At 36.0% G+C, this 15,054-nt stretch overlaps 1 protein-coding gene across 1 annotated transcript; it reads left to right on the top strand.

The window, feature by feature from the left end:
- The first annotated feature begins 487 nt into the window (after positions 1 to 487).
- Positions 488 to 14,754, top strand: LOC117321948. Its single transcript, XM_033876582.1, has 11 exons — positions 488 to 609; positions 927 to 1,144; positions 1,977 to 2,038; positions 2,875 to 2,979; positions 3,734 to 3,878; positions 5,062 to 5,226; positions 5,767 to 5,914; positions 6,894 to 7,033; positions 8,668 to 8,759; positions 9,356 to 9,506; positions 10,108 to 14,754. Exons 1-10 carry the CDS (start codon positions 565 to 567, stop codon positions 9,418 to 9,420), a joined length of 1,185 nt encoding a protein of 394 aa, XP_033732473.1. The 5' UTR covers positions 488 to 564; the 3' UTR covers positions 9,421 to 9,506; positions 10,108 to 14,754.
- The last annotated feature ends 300 nt before the right edge of the window (positions 14,755 to 15,054 follow it).

Raw genomic sequence — 15,054 nt, 5'->3', positions numbered from 1 at the left:
AGGCGAGGTAATTTTTATTTGTTATTTTGTTTTGTATGTAGGCTTAAAAATAAACAAAATAAATTTCGTAAGGAAAGATTTTTTTTTTTTTGTATTTTTTTTACGATCTACATATAATATACACGTAAAAGGCATATTGCTGAACTGTCAGGATATTGTGACTTCGGACATCAGACTTTCAGAATGCAGGGTGACACAAGTGAACATGTCACATTTCCAAACTGCTGTCAATTAGACGACTTTGAGAAATGATGCACGTACATGATATACCCGGTTATGTAAGGTAGACCTCAGTATTTTAGGACAGAGACGTGACCATGAAAGTCTAAAGTAATTAATAAAAGCATGCGCACTTATTTGTTTTAGTGCTATTTTTTACCAGAACCAAATAGTACTGCAGTATTTTATGTATTTGGACCACGGAGCACCAGCGATCAAGACGCGCAAGATTTCACTACGCATGCATGTTCACCACCGAATGCGCCCGTGTCCGGAATCGAGGACAGACATCAGTCGGGTTTCTGCATGTGCACGATCACGCCTTCTGCTCACAGTCGTTAAGTAATGGGTCGTCAAACAAGGAAGAAGTCAAAACGAGAAGATGTTAAGGTGTTTACAAACAAATGGCTAAGTTTGATTTCAATGGTTGTATGAAGAGATTCTGCTCGTGATCGCAACAGCGTGTGATCTGCCTTCCAACTTTTAATTGAAAGCAATTACAATAGGTCACTTGAGATTCGTCTCGGGATACCTAAAAACTGGGAAATAGAATTGGCCCTTTTCCTGATGGTCTGAAACTCAAAATATATTATGAATACCCGATTCAAATAAATTAATCTGGTCACTTGATTGATACTTGCTGGGTCTCTCTGACATATTTCTCCTTTTACATGTACGTCATACATGGTTTATGTTACAACTTACAGACCCCAGAGGGATGTCACCTATCCCTTGTGGTGGGCAGTGAGCCAGACAACTCCATCTTGTACAGCCAGATCTCCTGTCTGACCACTGACCACCAGATACTCACCTGTAGTCAGGAAGATGCCTTTGAGATGTGTAATAACAGGAGTTATCTCCTCATCTGGCTCCTAATGACCATGCCGGCTGGTCAAGACATCCTCAGTCTCACCACGTCAATCAGGTGATACCAAATAAACAGAATTATAGAATATTCATTCCTTGGTAACCATCGGTTGTCAGTTTTCAATTTCAAATTTACTAGAACTTTTAGAAGTGTAATTTCACTTCCCTTTGAGATTAATATTGCAGTTCAAAATATAAAACAAAAATAGGCCATTGAGCTTGTATGATCTATTTTTGATTTAAATACATCTTCCTGATATTTTATACTTTAAGAAATTATATGACTGTTAGCTGAAACAATATTTCATAAAATGCCTTTTATATTGTCTCAAAGCAGCATGGTAATGATATGGTCAGCATATTTCATCTGACTGTCCATTAAATAACATCTGAATAACCAAAATACCTTCTGTGATAACAGCTTTACCTGGCCATGCTGGACATGGCACAAAGAGGTAGAAGCCTAGAAGGCTAGTATGTTTGTTGAAATGAATGACCTTGACACACTTTCAAGTCACAGGGTGTAGAATTTCTGCTAAAGATATCAAGAGGCTTATAATTTGAACCATGACATTTAGCTTATCACATACTTATAGAGAAGAAAGAAGGGGTATAAGTTTTGGACTCACATGAATGATAAAACATTTTGAGAAGGGGCTATAATTTCTACATTTAAGTACAGCCGAGTTGGATTATAGTAACATTAGGGAGCAATACAGGCCAATAGGCCGGGCATCTAGTTGTGGATAAAACTGAGATTAGTTTGATACTTTGTAGTAATTAATGTGCAGTGTAATTACAAGAGTCAAATGGCACTGTTTAATTTATGAGTGATATTTCAATAACATGTCTCCAGCACACATTAACAAACTACCTTATTATATAAATAGATATGCCAGCAAATGCAACAGAGGAACAGTATTAATTGGAGTTTCTACTAGCCCTTCTGCTGGTAAGTTTGTTAAATATCCTGATTTCTTAGTGCCATTCCCAATATGTCTAGTACCATATAGCCATGTTTGGCATGCTATAGCCTTGAAAAGTGCTTGAATTTCAGGGCAGTATGTGAAAATCCTGAAGTTTTGTTAATTTTTTCCAAAATATCCTGGTAAAAAGTACTTGCATTTTGACAATTTTCCCTTGGTCTTTGATTTCTCAATGTTGATTTCAGAATTAAAAAGAAGTCCTAAGAATTTTTTTTTCAGTTTTGAAATGATTTATTGACCTAAGAAACCCAGAAGTAAAACTAGTTCACTGTGACCTACATTTTGATTTCTAGACATTAATTTGTTCAACTGAATTTTTGAAACTTTATGCTTCTACAAAATGTGATTTTTCCCTGCCAAGATTAGATTTGTATGAATAAGATTGTCATTTTTACTATACCAACCCAACTTTGCCCTCTTAATTTCAATGAGGCCCCAACAAAGATGTTTTCAAATTTTGAACAGCTTCCCATATGAAGCTGACCTTGAAGTATCTTCCTGCAAAAAGCTAAGCTTATCATTGAAGGGCAACAGAATAACCCAAATTAGGGAACCCTTTCTTTAGTATGTCTTTTCTCTCTTTGTACTTTTTGTGCATATTTAATATCAAAACTTTACAGAAGAACAATGTGATCGACAGGCAGCCATCTTTAATAAAATGACAATAAAAGATTGATGTTGGCAATGAAAATGTTCCTAATTTCTCAGAAAGCACTGAAAGGATCTTATCAAATTGCACATGTATGATTAGCATGATCTAGGAAACATCTCCGTTACATACAATTTATTACTTGCGTTACAGTTGACCTGCGGCTTCATGGTATAGATGAGGTAGTTATCCAGCCAGTGTCCACACAGACAATCCGACAGAAGTACTCAAAATGGACGTCAGTGGAACTAGTGGCAGGTAGGAACTGGGTGCAGCTAATTTGCGAAATTGTTTCACTCGATGTACATGTATCCAAAAGCGTTCCTGCAAGTGATTTATTTTTAATTAGTGCTAATCTGCCTGAATGATTCAAACAACTTCTTTATAACCAAGAAGTCTTGGTGATATTGGGCCAGTAGCACACTGGAATGAAGGGCTACTAAATTTGTTCAAATGAACAACTTTGAATTACTTTCAAAGTCACGTGTGCTATATATGAAACTATATGTTTCTCGATATTGAAATATTAAATCATTCCGATAACTCATGAACTCGACCCCCTTAGGCAGATCAAGTTCATATTCACACCATAAATTATAATACATGTATGTCTACGATTTCTAGACCTTATTTGACACATGTACCACTTAAACATAATTTAATTTGGTGTTGATAGTCTACTGACAAGCTGCTGAACAGGTGAGTGATACAGGCCTATTGGGAAGCTTATTTATGATTCACAAATAAAATAACTGATAAAATTAGGTTGAACGTGAGGTTTTAATTTTCATTTTAATGACGCCTTTATCACAAACATTTTTCAACTGTCCCTATTTGCTTCTGTCACAATTCTGTACGTGCCTTCCTCAATGTGCATTCTAAACTTTTTAACTGCCACCATTTCATAATTGGCAAGTGCTGTCAGTTATGTAGATTTACTGTTTAAATGTCTGTACATCAGTTAAAGCTCCACTATAAAAATTTCTTGCTGATTTCATAAGTGTAATTACAGAAGAATCTGGCTGTCTGAAAGACTTGGATAGCCATATCATCTCCATGCCGACGACCCCTGCTACACCTTTGACCCCTATGACCCCTGACACCCCAGTTACTCCAGCAACTCCAGCCTCAGCCTCGGATGACAGTTCACACTTCAGGTATCACAGAAAATCTCATGTAGGGGATATATCTCATGAACCCCTGGACAGATTTACTTTATTGATTAGGGTTGGAGTATATCTCTGTGAGCCCCAGCTAACTTTGCTTTTATTTAGTCCAATCAAAGGCCAACAATTTATAGCTTACATATATACATATATGGATTGAATAGATTTTTTAAATTTTCATTGCGGCTATGAATACCAGTAGCTAGCTACATATCCTGTGGCACGCGGTAGCGTGCCTCGGAAGATATGTAGCTAGCTACTGGTATTCATAGCCGCAATGGAAATTAAAAAAATCTATTCGATTCATATATTTACATAACCTTGATTTAAAAAATTTATATCGAGAAAACGAGAAATTTTATTAAAAAGAAAAATTTGTCATGTATACGACGAAACGCCAAATTATTAGAACAGCCGGGAGATCCCGCCTATGCACCACGCCATGGTTTTAATGTCGTTCCGCATTTTCCGTTCTTTTTTGTTTAATTTTGTATAAAGCAAAAAGAAAGAAGTATTAAAGTAAAAATAATATTAAATACAATTATTCAATATTTTTAACACTTATCTCGTACCAACGTTATCGATCCAAGGGAAGCTACTCTCCCTGTCTTACTGTCGATGGTGTATTAATATGACCCGATTAATCGGGTGATTTGCACGAGAGACAATGTTTTCATACAGTTTTCATAGTGTATTCATGGTCATATGTTTGTAGTTTTCACTTGGTATGTTCATATCAGCAAACCACATTAGGAATGTAAATATATACATGTAACTTATTGGTGATTATCAACAACGTCATATCTACAGGATGTGAATATTGAAGAAAATTGATACTACTATTATCACAAAGCAATGGCCCCCTAACAAGAACTAGTGAGGACTATATAATGTAACATATGTCTGTCCATCCTTCCTTCAACACTTTAGGTTTAATTATTTGTGCTGTATCTCATCACTCATACACTAATGTCACTAAAACATCATTCCTACTCTTACCTAGATTTTGACCTTTGACCTACATTCAGGAGGGGTGGGGGCTGTGATTTGCCGAAAAGTCTGAATAGTCTGGCGTTTATGGCATTTCTATTATAAATCCAAATACTAATTGGCCTCCTTGTCTTAAATGATGAACAGATTATTACTACTATCTTTCCTTTACCTTTCAATACAGCTTGTCCCTGGACAGTGGCATTGATTCTTTGGTGTCCACTCCTCAGATGACCCCAGAACAGGTCAGTTGTGCACTCTCCGGACTGACTAGTCTGCAGGCACCAGTCAGTGAACGAAGACAACAATCCATTGTTGCTGATCATACAACAAAAGAAAAGCTGAGGAGGTAAGCAGGGTTGTGATGTACACTTCACTTCTGGGAAAATGTTCACTGATCATAAATCAAATTAAAATACGAGTCAAATGTCTTTTAAGTTTGTGATCCACTGGTTTAGCTTTAAACTGCACTGACAAGATTTTGTCATAAGGCATGCCTTCATGTAACCAGAAAGCTGGGGCAGGTTATTTATTAGTATTATATAAGTAGCAACTGTAATACATTATATGTACTAAGTGGAATTTAGTTTTCCCCATCTTGAGGTAACAAAGAAATTGATGCCTAATAGAGATTCTTGAAGGTTCAAAATTCAAGAATCTTGCTCGACTCTTTGCTTGCTGATTATTGTGATGTCCATGGACTTCAGGTTCAAAAGTTCAAAGTATGCCATCTGTGGTGCCCAACTGGTTAAAAAATCTTTTACAGCTAAAATGAAATTTATTGGGTGGCCAAGAGAACAATTTATCATAAGAATACTTTATTTCATTGTCAAGATGGTGTTAAAAATACAGAGATTGTTATGTACACAAAATATGTCTTTATCAATAGAGAACGTATCAAAGACAGTTGTGACCAGCTACGGGTCCTACTTCCTTACATAAGGGGCCGGAAAACTGACATGGCATCCATCCTGGAACTGTGTGTGGACTATCTTAAGATTGTAAATGCAGTGCTTCCTCAACAATTCCAAACACAGGTATATTTCAGGATTGAATCTTGCTTTTGTCAATTTCATGATGAATTGAAGATCAACAAAGCAAAATTCAACATACTTTTGTTTCAATTAAACAACACACCTGTTTTAAACTGGAAAGTGTTTTCATAAGATGACTTGAAATGCTGGAACATTCCCAGAAATATAAAAAGCCCATCATTGAATGGTCATCTATAGCTCCAGCTAGGAGAGCTATTGCCTCCTTAGGTTCAGCATCTATAGACTACATATTTTTCAGGTAAAAGTTTTTATAGCATAGTGTTGTGTCAATACTAATAAGGATACAACCTAGGTAGTTGACATGTGTGTTCCTTGTGACAAGATCTTTTCATTGGTACTACAATTGCTGACCTGCAGACCTTGATCATGACCTTTGACCTACTTAAAAAAAAAACTTTAACCTTGGCCACAGTATATCAACTGTACGAGATAGGGCTTTCGTATTTGACATGATGTGTGTTCCTTGTAACAGTATCTTTCTACTGGTATACAGTTGTAGACCTGCTGACAGTGACCTGCATTTTAGAAAACTAATTCTCTGACAACTCTGTAATATAGACAGTGATACTTCCTAATACAGCAAGTTTTTCATTAAGGAAGAGTAAGTTAGATTTCCCCTTTAAACACTTTAAACATTGTATTCTTTATAAAAAAGCATTTCACCTTATGTGGTGGATCAATAATGGTAAGATGTTGTGGAATTATATGCACATAGTTGTACAATCATAATCTGGTCAATTTCACAGGCAAAATATCTGTATTTTCAATGTGTTAAACTTGAATTGAAATTGAGATATATTTATGATACATGTATATAAAGGTCCCAGCTGTTTTGATTGATGGTGATAGCTCAAGTTTGAGAATTTACTGTCACATATTTGTCATTAAAAAGTAGGTTTATATAATTTCTTCTCAATACTGCTACAAAGATATACAATTCCCAGTCAATTTGTTGTTGTAGATTGTAGATGTTCTGGGTAAAGACATCTCTCCCTCAGTCGGACGGCCAAAAGGATCAACTTCCAAAAAGAACAAACGAGGTTCACAGTTTTCAGAATCTCCCTCCGCCAACCTTGTGTCATCAACTGTAGAATCAGATAAGTAAGATCATTCTTATTTACTTTTGGAAGCTTACTAATATTTAAAGTATTATCTCTGCACAAGTGAAACAGTAACACAGTTACATGGACTTTTGTTTATTCCACTAGTAATTTCAAATTAAGTTTGACTGGAGGTAGCGGAGGACCAAGACCGCTCAGTGACTTCACTCTCTCACATATATGTTATGAAAATTAAGCTCATGCACGCATATAATTTTAAAAACGCTTATAATTCATTATGATAAAATGTACAGGAGTGTATGATATGATAATAGTACAGCATGTGATAATTCATTATGATAAAATGTACAGGAGTGTATGATATGATAATAGTACAGCATGTTATAATTCATTATGATAAAATGTACAGGAGTGTATGATATGATAATAGTACAGCATGTTATAATTCATTATGATAAAATGTACAGGAGTGTATGATATGATAATAGTACAGCATGTAATAATTCATTATGATAAAATGTACAGGAGTGTATGATATGATAATAGTACAGCATGTAATAATTCATTATGATAAAATGTACAGGAGTGTATGATATGATAATAGTACAGCATGTTATAATTCATTATGATAAAATGTACAGGAGTGTATGATATGATAATAGTACAGCATGTTATAGTTCATTATGATAAAATGTACAGGAGTGTATGATATGATAATAGTACAGCATGTTATAGTTCATTATGATAAAATGTACAGGAGTGTATGATATGATAATAGTACAGCGTGTAATAATTCATTATGATAAAATGTACAGGAGTGTATGATATGATAATAGTACAGCATGTTATAGTTCATTATGATAAAATGTACAGGAGTGTATGATATGATAATAGTACAGCATGTTATAGTTCATTATGATAAAATGTACAGGAGTGTATGATATGATAATAGTACAGCATGTTATAGTTCATTATGATAAAATGTACAGGAGTGTATGATATGATAATAGTACAGCATGTTATAGTTCATTATGATAAAATGTACAGGAGTGTATGATATGATAATAGTACAGCATGTTATAATTCATTATGATAAAATGTACAGGAGTGTATGATATGATAATAGTACAGCATGTTATAGTTCATTATGATAAAATGTACAGGAGTGTATGATATGATAATAGTACAGCGTGTAATAATTCATTATGATAAAATGTACAGGAGTGTATGATATGATAATAGTACAGCATGTAATAATTCATTATGATAAAATGTACAGGAGTGTATGATATGATAATAGTACAGCATGTAATAATTCATTATGATAAAATGTACAGGAGTGTATGATATGATAATAGTACAGCGTGTGCATTGCTTTTAGATTTATATCCGTTATTATTAAAATGCTTGTTTGAAAGTTGTACATCAACCACAGAGTCAGAGTTACCTCCCATATTGTACTGTCCCTGGATATTGATAAAAATAACTTACAGGTGCAGTGGGTTGGGTTTTCAAACTTGCAATAACCAACTATTTTGAAAAACATATGAGCAACATATCTTCTTTGACTGAAATAGGTGCATGTCACAATGTATATTCTTACAGTTGTACATACCCCGGTATATATATATATATATATTTTTTATTCTCCGAGCAATAGAATTTATTTTACAGAACTGGATTTGATAGTTCTGTACCAAAAACAGACTCTCCTGGGTCATTCAACTTTTCTATCGGAGAAACAGAACCAAGCTCTCTGAAGAGAGGTAAGGTTTTGGAAATTACGTAAGATATATGGTTGACCCACAGCCACTAGATTCGTCTCAATACACCTAATATACAAACTAGGTTAGGAACTCCATCAGCCTCGTGAAATGACCTGATTTCAATAAAGTTTCTAATCTAGATTGTACATTAGGTGTATTGACAGACAAGGTGAGGGTCTGTGGTTGACCTTTAAGGTGAAGCAGTCTATCATGTACCAAAAATACATATAGGTCGCTGTGACCTACAAATTGTACATGTTGACCTACTGTACAGTTCCTGGTATATGAAAAAGTGCATTTTTGGCATATTATTTTACATTTAATGGGTGACTGTAAATGGCCAGGCTGTTTTCTTCCTTTTATCTATATAATCTAAAGTCATTAAGAATTGTGCAAAATTATGTGTAATTGCTTATAAGTTGATAAATTAGTGTTAAATATGTGGTCATAATTTAGTGTAAAAAATACTTAGGCATGTTTCATATAAATAAATATGAGTGGTTGACCATTATAGCCTATATTTGATATAAATAATTAGTGACCATACTGTTCATTGTTCCACAGTTGACTGTAAATTTGATGGGATCTGATTACAGAGTTAAACAAGACTTTAAATGAAACAAAACCGAACAAGAGGTTCTGTCCCACAGCCTCTGTCTGACCTTCAGAGTATGTGCCCGTCCCCGATACAAGCTCTCCCTTCATTTGAAAACATCAGGATTTCAAGACAGGAAACCACTAGTCTAGGTAAGCAGTCAGTACATAGTCAAGTGCTCACCTGGGATGAAGTTTCGAGTGACCTTCAAGTATTCCTAACATCTTTCGTCCTTGATTGTGCATTGTCTTTTGTGTGTTTTGCGTAATCTGTCACATGTCTGTTAACATCAGACATTCTCAACATTTTATAAGTAAATAGATGTCCTAAAAATGTCTCTAGTTTCTTTGGTTTAGACTCAAAGTTACAGGAATTGAATGCTCTTTAGTCTTAAATCTGTATGCTTGATGTTTTTTGTCATTTTTTGATGGTCATGGTTAAAAGAAATCAACTATCTGTGTAGGGCCTATGGGCCTCTTGTTTTTATATTGTTACAGAATACATATGAATATTTATCGACTGCCTTAATACATTGTGCAGAGATGTGGAAAATGTTTGACTAATTAAAAATGTACTCTTTCCTGTTGATCAGAATGGGATCGTTTAAACTGACAGAGACGTCAATCTCGCATATTTAACTTTTGATATATATTTTCTGTTTTCTCGAGTTCTGATTGGTTGTTTGAAGTTGTAACATGTCTTCCAGTATATGAGTGGTTATGTTAGACATACTTATTCCGATTGTTTCCACAGATCAGTCCAACAATGCATTTCCCTACCAGTCGATACAGATGCCTCACGCCTCCACACTCTATGACTACGATTCTACAGTTGGAGGGCGCAACACATCGCATGACCCTTTTTCAACAGCAGCATTTTTTAACCCTTCCATGTCAACAAAACAAAATGGTGTGGATCGCAATGACACTTTTGGGCTCTTCCTGGACACCCAGTCATTATACCAGTACTACGGTAGCGGTAACATAACGACCACATATAACACCAGTCGTACTGCGACGTCACAGGACTACGTCAATCCGAATGCCGTCCTCTCTGTGTCCTACCACGATAAACTAAAACTGGAGGCACAGAAGTATGATGACCAGGTAAACATAGTCACGTCAGCCAACATTTCACCTGGTCTATCTCCCACAAACATCATCTCCGTGTCCAAATGATGGTGTGAACTTCACAGAAATGGTTGCCGCAACAGAGATTGCATTGGTAAGAGCAGATAAGCTGTTTTTTTTGTGTTGTTGTCTAGGACAGACACAATTGTGTATTTTGTCCTGAGAGAACAGAGAGGCTTGATGTATTCTCTGTGGAGACAAAACACATTGTATGTAAAGTTAGGGTGAACAGCCGAAAAGCATTTGACACTTTGACAAATTTAGTACATGTATAATCAAATGCTATTCCGCTACAACAGAGTAGCTACAGATATGTAGGTGGAGAGTACCTAGGCAGTGCTTAGGTAGGATACATGTTTTGTTTCTAAGAGGAACATAAGCAGGTCACATATTATATATTAATTTTTCTTCAAGAACAAGTAGACTGCATTTATTTTTTGACCTCATTATATAGATCCGGAAGACAGTTACATTCTCTGATTCGAGCAGTGGATTATTCTATTACAATATCTCATTTGAAATGGTTTTACGGTTTCATAAATGGTATATTTTTTCGGTGTTTGATGGTATAAACATTTTAGTCTTTTTCTGCCCTAAAAGGACACAAAACAGTTCTCAAATGGTTGAAATACTAGGCTAACATTACAGTAGACCAAGAACACAAACATAATTGATGATATATAAGACTATTTTGTTGTTTTGATACTATACAGCTCTAGAGTACATGTATGCTGTGTTGTTGACAATTTTACAATTCCTTAACATGTAGTAAAGATATTGTTATATTTATATATTAATTTTGATGTCCAGTGAGAACCACAAAAAACAACTATCAGTGTGACTATATCAGAAATTGGATACTGTAAACATGGTTGTTTTGGTGGGGTTTTAATTTCACGAGAACATCAGGTAAACTCTATGAGTGTGGTTTATTTCCGCTATTAATGTACATTTGTATTTAAAGAAATTGCATCTATTTTACAAATACCACAAACATCACAAATAATATTAGGGGAAATTTTCATGGCGATGATCTTCACATACATCTATATATTTAGCGTGAATTTCCATGCTTACAGAAACTGTTATAGGTGCTCTGTCATAACTAGAAGTCAGATAAATTATATTCTGCTTAAATTTTATACAGGAGCCTTTCATTATTCATTTATTTATTTGTATCGTTTTGAGGTATATATTATTGTTATAGATTGTTGCTGTTATTATACTTTTATTTATATATATTATATATATATACAGAAGGTTTCTGTTTACAAACTGATGCTGTTGTTATTGAAATTCTTATACACTTTATATATAGTTGTGGATTATTCAAAAGTGTTTTAAATGTATCGGGGTTACCTGAAAATTCCACCACCAGTGGTTGTATTAGTACACTAGACAATTTATATACATCACCCATCAAAGTTGATCTAGTCCTGTTTTTCATCCTTTTAAGTCTTAAAATAAGTTTGGATGTTGACCATTAAAGTTGGATCATGTCCGGTATGTCCATTAAAGTTGAACCATGATGTTGACCATTAAAGTTGGATTATGTCCAGTATGTCGTCCATTAAAGTTGGATCATGTCCAGTATGTCGTCCATCAAAGTTGTATCATGTCCGGTATGTCATCCATTAAAGTTGTTTCACGTCCGGTATGTCGTCCATTAAAGTTGGATCATGTCCAGTATGTCGTCCATTAAAGTTGGATCATGTCCGGTATGTCGTCCAGTAAAGTTGGATCATGTCCAGTATGTCGTCCAGTAAAGTTGGATCATGTCCAGTATGTCGTCCAGTAAAGTTGGATCATGTCCAGTATATCGTCCAGTAAAGTTGGATCATGTCCAGTATGTCGTCCATTAAAGTTGAACCATGATGTTGACCATTAAAGTTGGATTATGTCCAGTATGTCGTCCATTAAAGTTGTATCATGTCCGGTATGTCGTCAATTAAAGTTGGATCATGTCCGGTATGTCGTCCATTAAAGTTGGATCATGTCCGTTATGTCGTCCAGTAAAGTTGGATCATGTCCAGTATGTCGTCCCTTAAATTTGGATCATGTCCGGTATGTCGTCCCTTAAAGTTGGATCATGTCCGGTATGTCGTCCAGTAAAGTTGAATCATGTCCAGTATGTCGTCCAGTAAAGTTGGATCATGTCCAGTATGTCGTCCAGTAAAGTTGGATCATGTCCGGTATGTCGTCCAGTAAAGTTGAATCATGTCCAGTATGTCGTCCAGTAAAGTTGGATCATGTCCGGTATGTCGTCCAGTAAAGTTGGATCATGTCCAGTATGTCGTCCAGTAAAGTTGGATCATGTCCAGTATGTCGTCCAGTAAAGTTGGATCATGTCCAGTATGTCATCCAGTAAAGTTGGATCATGTCCAGTATGTCGTCCAGTAAAGTTGGATCATGTCCAGTATGTCGTCCATTAAAGTTGTATCATGTCCGGTATGTCGTCAATTAAAGTTGGATCATGTCCGGTATGTCGTCCATTAAAGTTGGATCATGTCCGGTATGTCGTCCATTGAAGTTGTTTTAGTGTCCGGTATGTCGTCCATTAAAGTTGTATCATGTCCGGTATGTCGTCCAGTAAAGTTGGATCATGTCCAGTATGTCGTCCCTTAAATTTGGATCATGTCCGGTATGTCGTCCCTTAAAGTTGGATCATGTCCGCTATGTCGTCCATTAAAGTTGGATCATGTCCGGTATGTCTTCCATTAAAGTTGTATCATGTCCGGTATGTCGTCCATTAAAGTTGTATCATGTCCAGTATGTCGTCCATTAAAGTTGGATCATGTCCAGTATGTTGTCCATTAAAGCTGGATCATGTCCGGTATGTCGTCCATTAAAGTTGTATCATGTCCGGTATCTTATCCATTAAAGTTGGATCATATCCGGTATCTCGTCCATTAAAGTTGGATCATGTCCAGTATGTCATCCATTAAAGTTGTTTCATGTCCGGTATGTCGTCCATTAAAGTTGGATCATGTCCGGTATCTCGTCCATTAAAGTTTTTTCATGTCCGGTATGTCGTCCATTAAAGTTGTATAATGTCCGGTATGTCGTCCATCGAAGTTGGATCGTGTCTTGAATGTCGTCCTTTAAAGTTGGATCATGTCTGGTATGTCTTCCATTAATTTATGTTCATTGTTGTGTAGCATAGTTAACAAATTAAAGTACAATTATAATCCTATGTGTTTTGTTTGTGTTGAATACAAAATTTGTACTATTGCCAAGTTTAGCACATATTAGTACTACTATCATTTAGTACTATTAAATCATTTCCTCGACTTGCACTATTTCATCTAGTTAACCCTGGTATCCTTCTCTGTTGTCAGCACTGTCGCTCTCTTCTCCAGTGAGCACCGGAACTCTTGGTGAACACTGTCGCTCTCTTCTCCAGTGAGCACCGGAACTCTTGGTGAACACTGTCGCTCTCTTCTCCAGTGAACACCGGAACTCTTGGTGAACACTGTCGCTCTCTTCTCCAGTGAACACCGGAACTCTTGGTGAACACTGTCGCTCTCTTCTCCAGTGAGCACCAGAACTCTTGGTGAACACTGTCGCTCTCTTCTCCAGTGAGCACCAGAACTCTTGGTGAACACAAGTACTGGCACTCTTTTTCTTTAATAAACACTGCTACTCTTTTCTAGCTAGCTCAGTAACACTTTTCAAGAGATCACTTCCACCTGTGTCAAGATATCTCTACAACTCGAGTAAACTTGTATGAACAGTCCTCGTGTGTTGTCTGTACCACAACCAAACATAGGGTGAACGTATTGTGTTTTATTATTACTGTTACAGAGAACTTAAAAAAATTGTCTATTTTCATAAGAATCTTGTTTATTACATTGCTTTTCTTGATATTTTTATTCTATTCTCTAATTTTTGGAGTTTTGATTGGTATTTATGCAGGTGCGTAATTGTACATGTTTCTAGCTTAGGTTTGCTTTATCACTAGTGTGACACAAACCCAGAAGTTTTCACTGTAGTGAGTGCACAAGTTGACAGTATTTTTTTCCGCTTTCTTTTATGTTGAATTGTAATTAATTTTCAAATGGGAACCTTTTGTTGTATAAGTATTTCATATACATTGTATTAGTCTCTTGGAAACCAAATGTTTTCAGCAATATGTGTGCAATGTTTTTGTTAATATTATGCAATTGTTTATACTGTATAGTGTGTTCAAATGAATAGGATTGACCCATCTGAAAGGTCACAGAGGACAGAGGTTAAATGTTGAACTGCCAAAGTTGAACAGGCCCAGGTTTTTTTTAGCCCACCATCATCAGATGGTGGGCTATTCAAATCGCCCTGCGTCCGTGGTCCGTCGTCCGTCCGTCCGTCCGTCCCTCCCTCCGTCCGTCCGTCCGTCCGTAAACAATTCTTGTTATCGCTAATCCTCAGAAAGTACTGAAGGGATCTTTCTCAAATTTCATATGTAGGTTCCCCTTGGTGCCTAGTTATGCATATTCCATTTTGGGACCGATCGGAAAACAACATGGCCGACAGGCAGCCATCTTGGATTTTGACCATTGAAGTTTGTTATCGCTATTTCTGAGAAAGTACT

This window comes from Pecten maximus, chromosome 2, assembly GCF_902652985.1.
Source record: "Pecten maximus chromosome 2, xPecMax1.1, whole genome shotgun sequence".
Lineage (NCBI taxonomy): Eukaryota > Metazoa > Mollusca > Bivalvia > Pectinida > Pectinidae > Pecten > Pecten maximus.
Note: the sequence above shows the minus strand (reverse complement) of the source record. Positions and strands in the feature narration are given on the sequence as shown.